Below are 20,639 nucleotides of genomic sequence, written 5' to 3'. Positions count from 1 at the left end.
TCATCCGATGCTTCGAGTCGTTTTCTCCCCTCAACAAGTAATCGGATGAAATTCAGGCTAGTTCATGATGTTCTCAAGGGAATTTTGTCCTGTCTTTTCATACATTTTGCGTCAATATGAGAACGTTGAAAAACAGTTTTCTAGAGGTGTTTTTTTGTTTATTTGTTCGTTTGTTTGTTTTAACCTCATAGGAGTTGTCATTGCCATTCCAAAAAGCAAAGCAATTTGAAACAATAAAACTAATGTCATGAAAGAGTACAATGAACGATATTACAGTGCTTCAAAATAACATCTTGTAAATAACTGATTGAAAAGAATGACAATAAAAACAGTTATTTGCCACGAATCTGTGAAGGACTCGGTGTATGGACATCCCTGACTTGTGCAGGAGATTAGCGATTGGCTGTAAACGACTCAAAACCATACTTAGTACAAGAGAATGAACCCCGAATTTCAAAAGGCGGCGTCTTTCTCAAGAGATTTTTGCGACTCAAGGCGAGGGCTAAGGAAATTGACTGTATATGAAGGGCGGCAAAAATCGAAGATGACAACCTGTGCTGCTGTGGTTTTGTTGGGTTCCCTGGCCGTGCGCTTTTATTTTTTTGTTCAGAAAATGTGACTCGATAAGCCAATGGGACGTTTCCGTTGGCCAGCTAAAAATGGTAGAAATGCTATTGAGCTTTGTGTACCTTCAAAGATTTTCTCTAACTTAGAGAAAAAGATAAACAAAAACGACTAGGCGTTGTTATGAAGGGAATTAACTTTTCTAGAACGGGTGCAGGTTCCCTAAAAATGGTCGGAACGGTTTATTATCGTTCACCGGGTCAAGTTTTACACTCTAGGTAAATTCGCGCCCAAATATTTAAGATAGGGCATGCAATTTAAGTTGTTTTAAATGCAAATTCAACATGAAAATGTCAGTGTCAATAAGACCTGTTGTGTAAAAGATCTAAAGCTGGTAAAAAATATGTTGCCTGAAAATAGAAGACAATTGTTGGCCAGGGAGATGACGAGAGATTCGCAACAATGTTTGAATAAAAATTACATAAACAATTTTTGTTGCAAAGGCCAGGATATCTTATTTCCAGCATTAAAGAACCTAATTTTCTAGCTTTTATCAGCACTGCATCAGGCGAGACTCGGGTCTCGACTCGAGCACTTTGGCTTATTTTTTCATAGGATTATTGCTGAGCCGCCATTTATCCTGCTGTCAAAGCAAAAACAACAACATATCTGAATATTAGGTGAGTTAAGAGCGTTATAGCCTATTTTTTTCAAATGAATCAGACGACTGAAAACACGGTTTAAGTTTCTTCTATCTGAGAACTCGAAGCATGATATCTGGCGTTTAATTGGCTCTTTGCTAGTTTCTCTTAGTTTCTCTAAAAGCTTAGCCTGCTACCAGGCTCACTTGTGCGGCGTGGGGGAAACTTTTTTGGCAGCGGGGCCGCAATCGCGCGAGGAGAACTCGGGGAAAAGTGCTCGCTGGATGACGGTCCAGCCGCCAGAAATTTTCCCGAGTTGGCATAAGTGAGCCTGCTCGTAAGGCTATTAACTTTAATGCTGTATTGTTGAAAACGGGATATATTAAATGGATATAGCAATTAGCTTGACGTTTGATTGACATATAATTCAAATATCTTACCGCAGCATAATTATATTAGCCTTGAGCGTGGTGTTTTAGGTATGAATCGAAGTTCATCTTCGGTCATCTTCGGCGAACGAAGTCATACAAGTTGTGTGAACACTTCAGACTTTAAGATGCTATGAGAATCGGATAAGCTTTTTAATTAGTTTGTATATTTTGTTTTACCAAGTCATATCACGTGATTTTCTGAAGGGATTCTTTTTATACAAATTAATACACCCGGGTGGATGGACTGGAACAGAACAACATTTGAAAGCCTGGGGTGCTTACCATTTACATAAACCAATCGGGTGGATATCTTGTTCATAAAAATTAAACTACAAAATTTAACTGTTTAATGTGATGGGAACGACCCATTATAAAAAAAATATATTCCTAAACAGACTAAAGAGAGTAGAAAAATCGCATCACCTCAAATCACAGCCCATATTTCATGATCACAGCCCATATTTTATGAAGCAGAATGGTGCGAGCCATTTTGATTTTTCCATGTAAATGGCAAGCAGCCCAGAAAACAGTTCTCTTGGGTAACATCACATGAACTGAAACGCCAAAACAAAACATTTGAGCTAAAGAGTCTATTCACTTAAGTTTTACCATAGTTAATTGAGTGGAATGGTTATGAAACCCGTCAGACTCCTTTGTTATATGTTTTTGTGGACCTGAAAGTGCACAACGTTCAAAAGAATTCCTATCATTTTGATTGTATTGACCAATAAAAACGTTGCATTAATTTATTCCGTAACAATTTGCCAACAGAAAACAAAGGATTGTGCACTTTCAGGGTGCTTCCAACATAAACTGCAGCACTGTTGTTTTTATCATTGATGTTTGCCGCTTTTCATAACCAGTCTCCTCTAATAACTTTGGTTTTACCTGTTATTATAATGAACGCAATGCTTCAAAGTCAATGTAACGCATGAAAGAAGCAAATTAATTTGGTTGCTAAGAAATAAGAGGCAAGTTGACTGCATGTCACATGGAACTAATATTAGAAAACCGTATTAAGTTGCTGAAATTGCAAATGTAGAGTAAGCAAAGCACGCCATCTGTGAATACTTTGTGTATAGAGTTTAAACTCGGCTGCTTTGTAAATTTAGGTTTATTATAAAAGAGACGGTTGTGTGAAGTGAATCTTTGAGTTTAGTTGTAAGCTGCTAAAACCAATCCGACTTATGTCGTGTGACAGTTCATTTAACTGAAGCATGATATTAATTTTCCTTTCGATTCCCTTTCTAATTTCAGGTTGTATAGAAACAGATGATAACATCAAGAAAGCAAAAGCTTCTTCACTGCTTTTGCTTGATTGTTTCTGTAGTAATAATTGCGCACCAATACTTCAACTATAAACATCCGACCACTAGGTCTTACCATAGCGATGTTAGTACTTATCGAATGCCACGTGACGATGAAAGCTTTCTCTCTGACTGGTGCCGTCTTCAAAGATCGCGCGTGGACTGGGAAGGATTAGTTTCAAGCTGCCGCCGTAAGATGGCATGGAAAGACAGAGAATTAAATCCTACAAACCGAACTGATGCAAAGAAAAGTTTTATTTCCAGATTGGAAATAAAACCTCAAGGTTAATAATTAATTAGTACTGTGTTTAATTTTTTATCCTTACTTAAATCGCAAGTGCTGGAAGAAATGTTCGCTGCTTTCCTCTCACTGGTAAAAGTGAGTCAAATGGTCATATCATATCATTTGTGATAGAATTAGCTACATGAGTCGTACATAACTGACGGTTACACTGTGGTACAACTGACGTAATTTTTTCATATGGCATTGCATTCCTGCAGAGGATATACAATTTTATTCTATGTATATAATTAGCTTTTTACATTAAATTAGCTACAACTTTCGACCAAGAAACCCAACCATCTGACTCCCTATTCTGGGAGCTGCTCAGCTTATTTCTAGACCAAAACTTCTCGTGAGAAACTTCATTCTGGTCGACCAGTTTTAATGGCAGATGATAGGAACTCGTCATCATCATCATCATCATCATTATGTTTACTATTATCATTATCGTTCTCGTTATCATCATTTATATTATTACTATTGTATTAATACTTATTAAAAGTTATTATTTATCAGTTTTTCGTTAACGTCAGGGGAATTCAGCCGTTTCTTTATCCAGTCTGTGACCAGCGATGGAAACCTCAAGAGAACTGGAGGCGATTCATGGAGGGTGTACATTAGACGAGGCCCAGCATCCCTTGCGCCCATGGTAACAGACAATGATGATGGAACATATGAGGTCATGTTCCTTGCGCTGGAGCCTGGGAACTACTCAGCCCAGGTATTCCTTGACTACACGCTCTGTGAAGGTTTCAGAGACCCACCGGAGGATTGGTTTATCAGAGGTAACTTAGTGGTGAATCACACAAAAAATTAGGCAACAATTGATTAATGCCAGGTACGTTTAGCTGCATGTCCTTGGACCGTTGAAGATGCGTAGAACGATGCTCAGATAGGGATTACAAAACACTCCGGGTTGATGAGTTTGCCCTAGCTGCTAGGTTGAAGGTTTAACGATTTAAAAGGCGTCAAGGTCGAAAATGGACTAATCAGTTGTTTTTTTTTTCTGCTATGACGTCAAAATTACGTTATGCCGCAGTTTTTCAAATGATGAATGGCGCTATCTACTGGACCAATCACCATCCAGCGGATAAGTATTATGGTAAAAATTGCGCTATCCAGTGGATAGAGTTTTATCCACCCGAGAGCGTTGTCCTTTTTTTAACAACTGGGGGCCTGGACTACAGGAAGGCCTTACGGTACGGAAAAACGGGCAACAAAAAACGTGCAACTCGTTTTGCATCATTGCTGCAGAACTAGCTGAATAGCGATGTTGCGCATTTTACCACCCACATAAAACCTGTTAACAACCTGATTTGTTGCCAGACAGGTTTTATGTGGGTGGTAAAACGCGCAACATCGTTATTTAACTCGTTTGGCAGCAATGTTGCGAGACAAATTGCACGTTTTTGTTGCCTTTTTTTCCGTACCTTTAGATCGGACAACTATTTCCAGGTCCTATTTGGTCCTATATTTGCACTTGGTGCAAAAATAGAAACACAGTTATCATCAAATTATGTATCGTCATTTATAAGTCATTTACTGAAATACAGCTTAGTAAAGGTAAGGGTTTTCCCATTTACATTATCAGATTATATTCATTCTTTGGGTTGAGACGCGTCAAAATAATGCCAAAAAAGTAACTCAGTTATTATAATAAATTCACTTTGTTGTTATTTTGTAGGTAATATTCATGGCTATGAGCAAGAGCATGGTATCCTTGGAGATATCAGTATCGATTACATTAACTCGCCTTTGCAAAGTGGAAAATCTGTAAATATTTATATCAAGGAATCAAACAAAACAAACGGTAAGAATAACTTTTGTTTGTTTGTTTGTTTGTTTGCCGTTATTGTTGTTGTTGTTGTTGTTGTTTTCTGTTTTTTCCTTTTTTGCCAAAGAATCGGAAAGGAGAAATCAATAGCCTGAAATTATGCATGTCAGTAAGTGAGTCACTAGAGGTAACTTTTGTCTCTGCAATAAAGTATTTATCGTGGAATTCAATAGTAGGCTCTGACAAGCTAAGGGGGTGGACCATTGTAAAGTCGTGACGGGGGTGGGGAATTTTCGTGCTCCATAAATATTTAAAGGAGTTTTTTTGGTACTGTCTGACACGACGTTAAGCCTAATAGACCTCATTCAAGATTCCTGTGATCTTTGCATGCTCTTAAGGACTGATAGGATAAAACGCACTGGTTTTTCAGGGGTCAAACAAGTGATAAAATTTACCAATGTAAGAAAAAATTGCAGTCGAGATTGTGCGTTCTCGCGAGACTCGCTTCGCTAGCTCAAATAGGAGAGCTTGCTCGCAGGCTAAACAGAAATTTATTGAAGAACTTCAATCTTATCTTAAAGACGATCATAATGGCAAGGTATGGTTAGAAGTCATCTTTGATCATTTTTTGGATCCCACAGCGGTGACGGTAGTTGTCACCACAGAAAGTGAATGACGTAAAATCTATCGAAGGTCGGACCATGGATAACAGAAAGACGACTGGCCAGTCTTTCTATTATCCATGCTCGAACTGCACATTTTTCAAGACTAAAATCGCAGTCTCGTGTTTAAAGAATAAAAAAATTCGACCGCGATCACTCTTGTTAGCAAGTGTTATCACTTCCTCTGAAATACCACGTGACATTACTTTTATCCAATCGATACCAAAGCATGTGCAAAGATGGTGGATATCATGAATAAGGTTTCCTAATTAATAGAGTAGTTGTAAAAGATTGACGCTGATGAAATGTCTACATGGATAGACGCTCGTTTGAGATAATTCTTTCAAATGTGAAGTAATTAAGTAATATGAAAATAAGCACTTCGTGAAAACAAAGTGGCTCGCGTCCTGCCATCCGTTACCGAACGTGTTCCCAAAAATGGAAAGAAGCAAACAGAAGAGAGTCATTTCTAAGTGTTTTAAATCTATTCTAAAAGCTTTTGCCCTTCTCTGCGTTTGTTTGGGTAGCTGTCATCGTTCATGTTTGCCAACTCAACAGGCTTCTACAGTTACAATCAACGGTTAAGAAAAGGATCTGGTGACACATCTTTATCAAAATTATCGTGCAACGTCGATTGTTCTTTGCTGTGGGATGGCTTTGGACGATGGATCAAAAGGAAATGGAATCTATACATCCCTGAAGGTCACTAACTTTAGTTTACAATCTCTACTAGATAGATGCAAACTAAAAATAAAATGACGTGCTGTTCATACAATGCAATTCTCCTACACAGTGTTTCCACTGAGTAAAATCATTCGTCAACATACAATTATTTTATGACATTAAATACTTCACATCAAAATTAAAGTGATTGCCCTGTAATCGAAACATTGTTGGATGTCCTCTTGCTTTATAAAAGGATCGGCAAACCGTTTGAGTTCTGAGACAGTTTGCGATATCCTCAAAAACTGTCCAACGTGCCATTTAATTCACTGTTTCTTTGGTAGCCTGGGAGAGGCGTTTTACGAAAGAGAGTGAAGACATCGGGCGAGCGTGGGTGCGCCTTTTGATTTCTCACGCACTTAAGCTCCTCAGCAGGGTATTTTTTTTTAAACGAGTACTTATCCCCCAGGTGTTCAGTACCCTCGGAAGATGCGTATGAGTTTTAAGCTAATGGGAAAATTGACAACTCTTCATTGACACCCATGAACACTAGTAATTATTTTTATTTTTTCTACTGGATTATTGTAACTGTAAGTATCACTGAAGATAACTTGTTTTCCTCTTCAGAGGATCTGACCAAGAGGTACCATTACCAGGCCAAGAGCAAGAGACTCCAGACGCTCTGTGTTTATGGAGATTCCATGGGTGTTCACTATCATAAACTTGCCAAGTCGCGGCCACTTTGCAAAGAGATGTTTCTTGAATGTAATAATAAATACATGTGGATTTACGATGTGAGTTTCAAAACAAATAGTAGACATGGGTTATACCTTTGAGGCAGTTAAGGCAAATGCAGTTATTATGAAAACAACTTTCAGAGCCGGAATCATATTACTGGACTGTGTTTACGTCCTTAACCAGTCTGTCCATAACCTGTCCAGCCTGACGGCTTGGCGTGTCTTGGGGAGGTCGCGGATTCATCCGGGACCAGACAAATACCCAGGGTCGTAAACGAAATATCTGTAGAATGAATGTATTGCCTCCCTTAGCTCCCTCTCCTACCGTTTTCTGGTTCGACCTCGGTTCAATTTTCGCGGCGCGGCTGTATCTTTTATTTTTGATATGGGACCACTACGCAGGCTAATTGACGGACAAAATTAAGTGCGTGTACCCGTTATCCCTCTCAATACTGAGGGATTAAATCTCTGAAGTCTTTGTTAGATATTAAATTATATTTTGATATTATATTTCGCCTCATTTAAGGCTGAATGGAGAGGAGACGACGGTAATGATTTCAACCAAACTATTATCCTTGAAGAGATCAAGCAAATCCTTACAAGACCTGAGATGACTGGAAATCATAGCGTGTTCTTCTTCAACGTTGGTATTCATTATTCACTGGTGCTTAACTTCACGACCTATCGTAGGTTGATACAATCCCTGATTACTTTGCTAAAGCGGGATAGCCTGGGCAGTAAAGCATTACAGATCTGGAGGAGCAGTACAGCAATTGAGAGAGAACATTTAAAGAAGCTGTATGCAGGAGACAACTTAACTAAATGGAGATTCCATACAAGTCCGGTAGTCTCCTTTTTTTCATTCACCGAGTACTGTAAAAAAGTAGGATGGGAGTTTAAATTTCCTCTTAATATCGGTCATTTTCTCCCCTCATTGTACTGAAAAGATTAGAGTTTTAAAAAAATGCATCAAAATATTCATATTACCTTCATACTTGGTCACTTTTGAGGATATGTAAACTGAACGTGCGTGCAGCTAAAAGTTGTCGGTTCGTAACTCCCTCTTCAAGTTTCAGATAACTGTACTTTTCTTTATATATCGATTTTGTAGTGAGTAGTTAAAGGGGTTTTCAGTCAATTATTTGAAACCCAAAATCAAAAGTTGAGAAAAAAGTTGAAACAAGCAAACAAACGTATAGAAACCTCAAGATACCTTTCGGTGCGTCATTTTATTAGCTGGAGGTTAAGCGTTTTTCCTGTATTGTGATGTCGAGACTAACGCTGTTTATAAGTGCAGTGCTCCATTTACCGGTATATATTTTTCTTTCTTGTTCTTGCAGAGGGTGCAGCTGTTTAATAAATTTGCCACTTGGGAAATGTGCATGGCTGGAATTCCTGTTCTTGATATTTATCCGCTGACCGCTACATGGCCGCACGGCACCCGGGATCATATCCATTATAGCGATGACGTAATTGAGCCTGCAGTCCTTGCCTTAGAACGTTTTCTTTCTGAACGCTTTCAACAGTTATGTCTACTATAAAGCGGCAGTTACATTATAAAGGAGCTGTGGCACGAAATTCAGCCAAATTAGGAAATTACAAAATGCACGTTAAATTAAGAGAAACATAAAAAGAACCGCTTCAAACTTTAACTGAAGGTTAAAATATCATAACAGATACAACAGATGTCACGGATGGGCAAAACTGAAAAAGATTGAAACGGATTGAAATCAGGATGTTTGAAAACTGTTCAGCCTAACAGTTTTTCAAAGTTGATCCCTGCTGCTTACAACTTCAGAGATAATGCTCAGAAGATATATTGGTTTGTCTTGGATCTCTGATTCTGTCATTTACCTGTAATTTCTTTGCTTACTTTAAGTTCCATATCGACTGAGGGCGAGTAATTGGCAAAATTAAACAAAATGAACTGGACTGCCGTGACACAGCTCCTTTAAATCTTCGACTGACAGAGATAGGCTGTAACAAATGTCATTGGAGGCGTAACCTAGCTCGTTGGTCTGTGGAAGTACATTTGTTGATTGGAGTGTGTTATTATCGAATACAACACACGGTCGTCGTTTGTTAAGGTGAATTTACATTGTTGCGTATTTTTTACGTGGATACACACGAAAATTTTAAGCGCTCAAGTGAAATAGAGCCAATGTATGGAGGGTCGAACAATAAGTATGACCTGCTCCCAACGTCAGTGACTTCATAGCTCAGTTGGTAGAGCATCGCACCGGTATCGCGAGGTCACGGGTTCAAACCCCTTTGAAGTCCTGAACTTTTTTCAGGCTTCTTTACCCAATTGCATAAAACGCGTTCACTGCGACGATCTTTTCTTCATTTTCGTAAACGTAAAAGTTGAACCTCGCTCAACTTTTAACGTTAACGACGTTTACGGGCGACCTTCATAATTTACCTCTGTTTTATTTACACACGTAACTCTTACGCGCGTAATTAAGCACCTAAGAATTAGGCGACAGCGGCCATCCACCCTTAAACGCTTCTTTCCCCCAGCCACCATTTCATAAAGTTTACTGAGTAATCTTAAACTTAATATGTACTTGTATCTGTTTTTTTTTTTTAGTTCTTTGAAAATTTTCCATTTATTTACATGTTTCTGACATTTCTACTTGGAACAAAACAATCCTTATTTTATATGGATTTTACGAACAGTTTTAAACTTCGCTACGAGCAGAGGTCAGGCCTCTTTTAGAAAAGGGAAAAACGTTAAACGTTTTCCATAAAAGAGATTCTTAATCTCTCTTATTTTCCTTAAAAATGACTCTATGAAATCTCTCTTTGACGCGAGTTAATTGTTCAGGTATCAATCCAACGCCATTAGAAGGTTTGTTCTGGATCCAGTTGCTAAGGTTCATTATAATCTGCAGTAAAGAACTTTATTTATTAGCAGCTCAGACACGCAGCGCCAATGGCACATTACTTAATTACAGTGAAACCTCTCCTTTCGGTCATCTCTGTTCAAGGGACACACACCTCCATTCAGGGGACACAAAATTTGGTCCCGGAAAAATGTTCACATAATCTTTGTATCTTTTATCTCTACTGAAGGGACACCTCTATATTCGGGGTTAAGGAATACTTTTTCTGTATCCCGAAACGTAGGTTTAACCACCATTCAGGGGAAACTTTAGTATTTGAAACGTGACTGGCCATAAAGAGGGTTGCTTGATAAGTTAAAAGTGTATGCCACTGATCACAGTAATTACAGCTTTCACAATATAGAAAATCGACACACAATATCGCAGAGAAAAGTCAATCGTATAATTTCTTTTAAACATTATCTAGCTGCTTAAAATAACAACAGCAACAGATTTAGAAGTAAAATAAAAACAATATATTTTCTTTGTTGGTTAATTATTAAAAAAACCCAGCCCAAGCTCTTTTCAGGGGACACTTTCCTCGGTCCCGAGAGGGTCCTTGAATAGAGGTCCCACTGTAAATTAATTCGGACTCTTTTTATTTGCTGGTGCTGTACTCGTACTCGTTATTTTTTCCTTGTGATAGAAGACGCCCATGACGACGAAAATAACCAAGCGTTCACAGTTGCCTCATACAACGAGGAAACCTGGTGGTGTAGGTCGTTTAAATCAGTTTTAGCTCTACAATCACTCAGTGTACAAAGCTCACCCAGTTTACAAGGCTTCTGATTTGGTTTGATTTCATGTTTTTAAAAATTTATTTATTGTGTGTGTGTGCTTTTTGAAAGTACAGTAGAATCCCGGTAACTTGAACGCTGTGCGTGTTCACGGGAGACAAAAACAGTTCGAGTTCAATTTGCCGTCGTTTAAATTTATAATTTATAGTTATTGATTTCCAGCACTTCATTAGCGTGCGAGCAAGCTCTCCCGGGGCGCCCATGACAGCTTGCTCGCAGACTGGCACCTCAGTGTGTAGTACAGTGCAAATTTACTTATTTCATTAGAAACGGTAACATGATCAGGCATTTTTATGATAAAACTGGATCTGTTCGTTGCACCAATTAAAATGAAATTGTTAGAGTATTTACAGATTATACAACAAGAGGAGTAAAGGGATAACAACCGAGTGAAGTTGCAAGAACCGGAGTTGGAGTTGTAGGAGTAAATTTCAGTGAAATTTTGATCAGGGGAGAAATTTAGTTCGAGTTAGCGGGGAGTTATCCCAATTCGAGTTTTAGAGGTTTTGCTGTGATTAAATCACGATTTTCTATCAGAACGGTGGTTATTAACATTATCATTTATCAGTTAGGGTTGGGCATTCAGCTTCAGAATGCCTAAACCGTAAGAGAACTTCACAACAGTTATCGTGTGTCATCGCTACGAGAGACTCACAGATTTTGCAAAATGTTTTCGCCATTATTACTTTGCTTTGAGCAAGTGAAGACGTTGCAAAACGTTTTGAAGAAACTGTTTACAAGTAAGATAAAGAAAAAATAAGAACCAGAGACGAAAAATAGCGTTTGGGAATTTAAAAAATGCCTAAACTAGCCCAAATCCTTGAATAGTCAAGAGGTATGAGACACGTATGTGTATCTCTTTGGTCTTATTTCTTTTCTGATCATTGTATAAAACAAATAGATTCTGTGTTGCCCATCAGTGACGCACTCGCCTGCCGCTCGTGTGCCACTTCTTTGTTTTTACCACCTTTTTTACATCATCTATGATCTGTTACTGAACAGACGCACGGCACATGGAATCTAACATGGTCCTCGTGACGATTGCTGATTTAGTAACAGAACGAGAACGTCATTTGACGACGAGAAAGCGCGCGGAAAAGACTAAACTCGAATTCCAGTGCCCAATTTGCCACTCTGCCATTGGTCAAGCCAGTTGTTTGTTTGCGTGCGCCGTCGTCAACTGACGTTCCCGTTATATTGTTAAATCAGCCTATTAAAGTGAAAACAGTGGTCGTCATTTCATTTTTAACCCTTAAAGCTTTAAGAATGACCAACATCAATTTTCTCTCAACAACAAGAGAAAAGGTTATAATAAATAATAAAATCTTTCATTTTCATATTACAGCAAAGACTCCAAACGTCAAGTTTTCAGTAACTTTTCCACAAGGTAACGTTGCAAAATGCTAACCGCAGGCTCCATAGGCTCGTCGGTGTAGTGAATGGAATCCCGTGTCCCTTTTGGCCATGCAGCGGTCAGCGGGTACATATCAAGAACTGGAATCCCTGCCTTGCACATGGCGCTTGTGGCGTAGGTATTGAAGAGCTGAACTCTCTTTCGAATAAAAGAAAATAGTGAGATTTATATCGCCGGATATACTGAAGCGAAGGTAGCGAGTAGAGAGCCCCTCTTTGTCTCATATGCAATACACAGGCCATTGCCATTTTGAATAAAACTCTGTTAATGCTTATAAACATTCTTTAACGAAAAAACAACAGTTGTGCTTTGTAATTGGTATGACTTGGTAGGGGTTGGGGTTCCTTCCCTTAGTTACTAAGTAACTAAGTAATTAATTAACTAACTAACTAACCAACTAAATACCTAACTAACTAACTAACTAACTCGACCTTATTTCTTTCAATTACCTTATACCAAAAGAGAAGCTAAAAACTTCGCACAAGGTTTTTTTGATAGAGGTCATAACCAATCACGATTAAACTGATTTAAATCAGCTTTGGCCACGCTAAATTTCTGGCTAAGTCACCTGTATTAGACTCGTCCTGATCGGCAGAGAACTAGGGTCTATCAGACCATGAAATATAACTGTTGAATAGACCATGGTAATTGGAAATGACGTAATGATGACGCGACTTTTTTTTTCTCGAGCTCGATTTTCCAAGAAACGTCTAGGAAAATACGCGTCAAAAGTTACGTTAACTGCTACTTATAAGCTCCCCCACTTATATATGCCCCCTGAAAGTTATACACCTATCTACCTGTAAACAAAAAAAAACACATCCGATTATAAGCAACCCCCGTATATTAGCCCCACCCCAAATGTACTGAAATGGATTCGATTTATCAGTGAGGTTTTAAAACTTGATTGAAAACCATTAACTGCAAAACGTATTTTGATCAGCACTGCTAAACCGGCTTGTTTCTAAGCGGTTTTCCTTTTCTGGTTAAAAGCCCCCTAGGATATAACCCACTCCGTTTATAAGCCCCCCTTAAAACCCTTAGGAAGAGATGCATAAGCTCAGGGTTTATAAGCGGAAGTCTATGGTAGAACTTTTTCTGGTAGCTCTTGACTTACCGGGTTGTTATGGAATCTCCACTCTGTCAAGTTTTCTCCCCAAAAGGTTTTTCCAAAATTTTCAGCTTCAATAGCCGTGCTGCTTCTCCAGATGGAAAGAGTCTCGCTGCTTTGCGTTCTATTTTCGTCCCCTGTACCACTGTCTTGTTTTAACATCTTGATTACACTGTCGATCAACCTTTGATATGTCGTCAGGTTAAGTGACATGGAGTAGTGGATGCCAATGTTAAAGAAGAAAACGCTTCGGTTTCCTTTCATGGTAGGTCTGGTCAACAGCTGTTTGATTTCTCCAAGTACAATACTTTGGTTAAAGTCATTGCTGTCATTCCTTTGCCATTCAGCCTAGAAAAAGAATAGTTACTGAACTAAACAACTAGTACCAAATTACAAATTTTGCGATAAAGAATGCACAAAAATATACCATGCGAGCAGAGGCTACATTTTCACGGTATGAGCTGGCGTGCGAAAAGTAGCTACTTTTCGCACGCCAGCTCATACCACCAAAATGTAGTCTCTGCTCGCAGGGTAACAAAAATACGACTCGGCTGGATTAAGAATAATCTAAGAAAACTTGGAAAATTGTGCAAACACTACTTTCAAGTCTTTTAAACCCTTTAAGTCTTTTTAAAGTCTCTTAAGTCCAATTATTGCTAAAACAATTTTTAGACGACTGAGGTTGAGCCAAATATCCTGATTTGTCAGTGGCGAGCAGCAGCCTTCCGCTTCAGCAAATAATTGATCTGCGAGACACTGACAAATAACGATATTTTGCGATAACCAAGTTCAATAGTTATTTATCATTCGATCACCGAGTTTGTTGTTAATGAATATCCTGATTGCAGAAGCGAAGCGGATCTTCCATTTTCATGCAAGAGCGATCGCTGAAGAAGGAGAAAAGCGTGGTATCATTTACGCATGAGCAGAATATTATTTGCAGCCCACACTTAAGCCCAATACTTTAGCCCAACACTTAAGCCCAACACAGTTGGACGACATTGCGCATGAGCAGTCCATTATTTGTAGGCAGTTATTTGCAGGTCACGTAGTGCGCTCTCGGCCAATCAAAAGGATGAATAATTTTCATTAAACGATGTTCATTATACGAGCATTTTATATAGCATGGAAGTAGTACAGCTGGGTAACGTTTTCTCGATATTCGGATGGTTTTGCCACTTCAGATTCGATCATCATCATATATCATGGTGCTGTGATTAGCATCATAGTTCCTTAAACGGAACGCTCATGGATTTTTTAACAATTTTATTATTCTGAAAAGTATCCAGTCTCTTAAAATTTCTGTAGTTTCATTCATTTTTACTCTGGTTCAAATTGAGTATATTTTCCTTCTCCGGTTCCAGCATTCTTTCTTTTCCACTATTCCCAAAAAAATAAAGAAACAATTGAGAGAAAGGACATTCATATTTTCCAACTTACATCATACGTCCACATGTACTTCTTGTTACAAGTGCGAAATAACTCTTTACACAACGGACGGTTTGTTGCTAGCCTGTAGTAATGAACACCTATTGAGTCTCCATACACCATTAACGTGCTTAGTTTTGAATTCCTTCCTTGCTCTTTGTTTTCATAATCTAAAGACAATAGAGTTAATAAATTATTACTCTCGTAATAGTTAAAAATATGTTCTTTGACATTGAGAAATGCTATTATTATACATCAGACTCACTATGAAAAATCTGATTGGTCGAGAGCATTCAATCAATTCACAATAGCTTATGATTTTGACATGATAAATGCAATATCTGCTGCAGATATTGCATTTATCATGTCAAGTTCAACGTCTGCCTGGTTACCAAGCCCCTTGCAGTGTTCTCCTCAGAAACAGAATGGCTGAACAGATGAATGTCTTCTTTTGCCTATTGTCTAAAAAATGTAAAATAAAACAAAATTTATTGAATTCGGTTTTCGCATGATATCATGAATTATCAAAACCCTTGTGTCTGTATTATCTGCCTCAGCTTTCGGCTTCGGCAGATAACACAGACCTCGGTTTTGATAATTCATGATATCATGCTCAACCTCATCCAATAATTGTTTATTATATTGTGAGGTTTGCCGGGAGGAAGAAGAAGACAAAGACTGTGCGCATGCGTATGATACTGGCCAGCGGAGTTTGTAGTATGTGCCTCTTTGCCGCGGCTTTGGTTTTGCCGGGAAGATAACTAAAGCGCTTGAAATCATTCAGTACCTACCACCCCTTCCCTCTCTTCCCAGTCGAAGTAAGGATCTGCTAGATTGTAAGAAACAAAGTGACTGCATTCGAATCTCTTCTTCCTAGCAGAGGCTCTTGATGATAACACAGCGTAAGGTGGTTTGAAAGCAAAAAACATTAAACCTGTAACTGATAACACGTGATATGTACGTGACATGGACCTAATTAAACTAGCATGTACCAGGCTTTCAATAGATTGAGACATGACGCTTAAGTGAAAGACAGGCGAAATTTTCATGTTCGCGCTTTCTCAATTTCGCGGACCCAACTATCTCGGAGCCTGGAACAGGCTATAATTTGACCTTCAGGAATGTATGGTTTCCATTTCTCGTTCACCCATCGTCCAAAGCCATTCCATAGCAACATCGAGCAATCGACATTGCATGATAATCGCGACAGATCAGGTAGATGGGAATCATTTGCCAATGGCAGAATGAACTTGAACAAACCTGCAATTAAATCACATGATCTACTTGTTTATTTAACAACTCGCGTCAGAATTTGCTTATATCTGGCTCAATAAATACTTCACGTTGTATCACAGATTTACTGAGCCACAAACCTTTGTGGCTTCTTGTGTAAAGGCCGTGCATGAACTCTTTACGTTTCTGTACCTGCTAAAGATTTGCCAATTTAAAGCACAATTACTGAATAATATAAGTTTAATACCATTTCTTTTTGTAGATTCCGCAATATGAAAAGTCACAGGCTTCCCACTCTGTAGAGCAGTCATTATGAAATCGTCACCAGTGTATCCCAACATGCCTTGCTTTTGTTTGTGGCCTTGAATGTCCCCTGGAAGTAGGGAGTCGAATTAAGAAGCTATTGGTTAAGGCTATTTCAATTAAGAATTTATAATATTTACGAATGGGAGAAGGCACAACGGGTTTCAAAAACTTTGGATTAAAAAAATGCATTTTCTACTTAATTGACGTGCCCAGCAATTATCTGCAACCACAATTACCGTTAAGTTATGCCGAGCCAAGTACTTTTGGGGCCTGACGTACTCACAGGTTGAGCTTTGAAAACCAAGCTAACAGCCCCAAAAATGCTGGCGAAGCATTAAACAATCGAGTGTAAGGCGCAAGAATGAATACATGTAGTAGGAAACCGTCTAAGCTGGTATTCGGCTGTATTGGAAAGGTGTCAGCGTGGCAGAGAGTCAAACAAATGACTGTATCTGGAAGATACCAAAGTAAAGTCTTGTCCCGTTTATATATGGGAAGACTACTGACTCTTGTATTACTTATTTCAGTACTCCATTACTACCTTGGGTATACCAATCCTCTGGCGGATCCCTGTAACCTTCACAAAGCGTGTAGTCCAAGAAAACCTTGGCTGAGTAGTTCCCAGGTTCAAGAGCAAGGAACATGACCTCATATGTTCCATCATCATGGTCTATAACCATAGGCGCAAGGGATGCTGGTCCTTGTCTGATATGTACTCTCCATGAATCCCCTCCAGTTCTCTTGACAACTCCATCGTTAGTCACGGATTGAATGAAGAAACGGCTGAATTCCCCTGAGGGTGAAAAAGACCAAGAAAAACGACAATCACAAACTTGACATCATTGTTATGGGGTTGTATGCTGTCTTGGGAATTTCTCGGCCAAGGAACTACAAGAAAAGATCAGAATAGCAAAACAGTGTTCAAGTCCCGGTAGAGGATGTCTCCCCAAACCCCACCCCCGGGTTTAAAGCTTCCATGTTTAGTAAAAGAGTAAAGAGCAATACAGTTCGGTTGATGTCGAAAAACAGATTTAAAGAAGCTATACTAGGGAAATCTTCCTCTCACCTTGGCCCAAATTTTCCCCAATCCCCTACTTCGCTACACTACCGGTTTTTATTGGCTTATCCTACTCCAGGACAAATATTTTCAGCAGGATATGAAGGTACAAAACAGTGATACCGTCAAAGCAGACACGTGACACCCTCGGGGAAAGGGGCGCGGTGGAGTGTGGGTGTGAGAGCTTTTCAGAATCTCGCATCACAAGATTACGTTATCCATTATCCCATTGATAATTACACTCTTTCGTAAAATCCTGAGTTCCGGTCCTCAGATGAGCAAAACCCCAGATTAACCATTCTTAAACTGGGCACTGTGGAAGGAAAATCATAAAGCTTTTAAAATTTTAAAATGTCTTAAGGTAAACTGTGAGTGTGCATTTTAACCCATCCAAAAATTTAAGTAATTCCTTGAAGCTTTATTAACCTTGTGGTCGTAACTGCCATCTGGATATAAAGCTTCTCTTTGGGTCAGTTCTCTTTATAGAACTCATTTCTCTGTGTTTCCATGCCATTTTATGTCGACAGCTTGAAACTAATCCTTCCCAGTCCACTCGAGATCTTTGAAGACGGCACCAGTCAGAAAGAAAGCTTTCGTCGACACCCGCCTTCTTCAAGACGTTCAGGACAAAAGTGTTGCAATTGATAAAGTCGCGAACGATAATTGTAGCAGAAACCAGAAGAGAAACAAAAAACGCTTTCTGTATTCTTGATGCCATCATTTCTCTTTTTACCTTTAAAAAAAATTGTAGTTCTGGGATTTGCATATTTATTCATTCATTGCGCTTAAAGTGTAACATTTCAAGCGCTTACTTCTGCAAGCAACAATGAAAAAAAAAAAATTGAAAACAGTTTCTGCACTATTCTTATGGTCAATGAGTTAAATTTTCTGAAACCAACAGAAAACCTCTTTTGATGAAACTATGTGTATTAGCCGTTAACGTGTTTAGGATTAACTGACAAGCGCCCCTTGTCTCGACCCAATCCCATGAAATAGTTTCTCAATGAGGAAAACGGTCATTTGATTCCAGAAAGGTAAAATGAGCTTGCAATCGTTTAAGCAAGGGTTTGTTTGTAATGATACAAACTATCTTTAAAGTAAACGAGATTTCAAATCGTAGAAAACTTATAAGCAGACACAAGCTTTCGATTTCATCATGGAATCTTTAACAAGTGGTTGAGTTGGACATTTTGGCACGTGACTTAGACCGTGAATCACGTGACAAAACGTCCCGGTAGATCGCCGGGAGCTCGTAACGGTGTTCTGTTCAATTAGATTTTGAGGAATGAATAAAGCAAGTTTGTTGATAAACTCGCCCCAGGCCCGCTCCACTCTGATGCGACGTTTGTGTACTGTGACCTTTTCTTTCGGAAAATATCAGCATTGCAAAATCAGAATGATAGTCTGTATTTCATTTAATTTAATTATTTTGAAACTCCAGAAGTCGTCGTGATATCACAAAGTACAGTGTCAAGGGACTCAAACAATGCCGCTGGTTATCGGCGACTTGTTCCTCACATTCGCCTTTACTAACTAGAGTACCACGTTGAACTTAAAATAGTGTATTCACTTTGGATATTTTTGTTTAATTCTTACATTTTGTATTAATGTTTAATGAAAATACTCTGAATACATACCTTCTTTTACTGGAAATAATATGAACATTTTAACCAGCAGAAGCAAAATAACAACAACGATTAAATGATCGGTTCATCATTTGTTTGTTGTCCATTTAACTGGATGTAGAATCTTCGTTTAGCCTGGCAAGTAATTAAGCCCTCATACAATTCAAGAACATTTAGTCACTTAGCATCGCTGAAACAATTTACATAAAGAAATTCGATTTTAAAGATTGCTACGCAACGTTTTGAAGGTTGAGTGAACAGACGTTAACTTATCGGCTTTTTTCATGTCTCATTTAGTTTTTTGGTGTCTGTGTTATAAAAGAGCATTTTTATTTTGTTCGACACTGCATTTTTCTTCTCCTTCGATTCTTCCTCGACCACTTTGGGGAAGGGGTCAGTGCATAAAATTTACAACGATTTTTTTTTAAAAAACATTTTTCTTAATATTATTCTTGGACCTAGTTTATTTCAAAATCTATAGAATGTCAGCAGGTCCACAGCAACAAACCAATGAGTGGTGCGGGATCTCCCAGTTGTAGGCCTGGATCGGTACAATTAATTAAACTTGCAGAAAAATATGAAACGGCAAATCCGATGCTTACGGCAAGGCGATGAAGAATTAAACAAAAGACTAAAACAAAAAAATATATATTTCTTTTAGCCCCTGAAGAAGGTTTGTTTGCAAACAGAAATATTGGGCAATTTGTTTAAATATACTTTTTTTTGTTTTATTCTTTTTTTACTTCTTCATCGCCTTGCCGTGAGGATCAGTTTGCCGTTTCATATTTTTCTACGAGCTTATTTCACCCTGCATTCAGAACGACCCGCGCCGGGCGAAGGGAGAAATCCGGGTAGGACGCGCATTCCCCTCCCGCGGCCTATAAAAAAGTAATAACCGGTGCTAGGAGGCGACTAATAGGCTCCTTCCGGTGCCTGCTACGCAAGCCGCTAGGACAAGCGCTCTGAAAAATATTGAACAAGAGAATGCCCTACTATGACGGCTGCCGCGAGCAGAGCGAGTTTATAATCTCGTCACACTTGAAGCGCGCGAATATCACGTGGGCCTAACACGGTCTTACCGGCATGCAAACTCAGTAGGCCCATTTATATCTGTTATTTCCTGTTGGGCTCCGCATCCAGTGTGAACACGGGACCTACGCAACTTTGGCTACCCATATCAGGATGCTTTTTTAAAGCCAAGGCACTGCGTTTGAATTTACTCCAACCAAAAGGAGATTGAGTATATCTCAGCTTCCAATATTAGAGCGGGTGTTGAAAACCACCTTCCCCAGTGAGGAAATTTACTCTATTTCTCTCCCGCCGTCCCATCCCTAACATTTTACGGGCGTCCTCACCCGAGCTTCGTGAGCCGGTTCTACGATACACTTATTTCTATACTAGTAACTTTCACAGTTTTATGAAACGCTTGTGAAGGCAAAACCACTGAAATATAATCCAGACGGTCAGCCGCGGATCTTTAGTAAAGTTGCATCGGTAAAATCTTCAACACCACAAAATAAGAAAGGAAACAAAATAAAATGTATTCTATCTTTGCTTTCTTCCTTTATTTTTTGTATCACTGTTCCTGCCGTAAGGATCAATTCACTGTTTTAATTTTCAAATTCGGTATCTTTATGAACTCGACCAGACGGATACAAACTGTTAAAAAAAGTTACTGCTAGGTTTTTGAATTTAGTTCCTTAACAATCAAAATAGTTGCG

General features: G+C 38.8%; 2 protein-coding genes across 2 annotated transcripts; one reads left to right on the top strand and one right to left on the bottom strand.

The window, feature by feature from the left end:
- Positions 1-1,143: 1,143 nt before the first annotated feature.
- On the top strand, positions 1,144-8,603 carry LOC140926371 (uncharacterized). The gene is made up of 8 exons (XM_073376123.1): positions 1,144-1,244; positions 2,894-3,227; positions 3,760-4,011; positions 4,911-5,036; positions 6,221-6,364; positions 6,953-7,119; positions 7,589-7,906; positions 8,403-8,603. The coding sequence occupies exons 2-8, from the start codon at positions 2,909-2,911 to the stop codon at positions 8,601-8,603; spliced, it is 1,527 nt and encodes a 508-aa protein (XP_073232224.1). The 5' UTR covers positions 1,144-1,244; positions 2,894-2,908.
- A 3,127-nt stretch (positions 8,604-11,730) lies between these two features.
- On the bottom strand, positions 11,731-17,835 carry LOC140926370 (uncharacterized). The gene is made up of 7 exons (XM_073376122.1): positions 17,720-17,835; positions 16,778-17,029; positions 16,178-16,303; positions 15,811-15,957; positions 14,710-14,867; positions 13,276-13,617; positions 11,731-12,296 (listed from the first exon to the last, which is right to left on the bottom strand). Exons 1-7 carry the CDS (start codon positions 17,805-17,807, stop codon positions 12,105-12,107), a joined length of 1,305 nt encoding a protein of 434 aa, XP_073232223.1. The 5' UTR covers positions 17,808-17,835; the 3' UTR covers positions 11,731-12,104.
- Positions 17,836-20,639: the final 2,804 nt, after the last annotated feature.

The sequence above is a fragment of the Porites lutea genome, chromosome 2, assembly GCF_958299795.1.
Source record: "Porites lutea chromosome 2, jaPorLute2.1, whole genome shotgun sequence".
Taxonomy (NCBI): Eukaryota; Metazoa; Cnidaria; class Anthozoa; order Scleractinia; family Poritidae; genus Porites; species Porites lutea.
The sequence above is the reverse complement of the archived record's forward strand: the minus strand, read 5'-3'. Positions and strand labels throughout refer to the sequence as shown.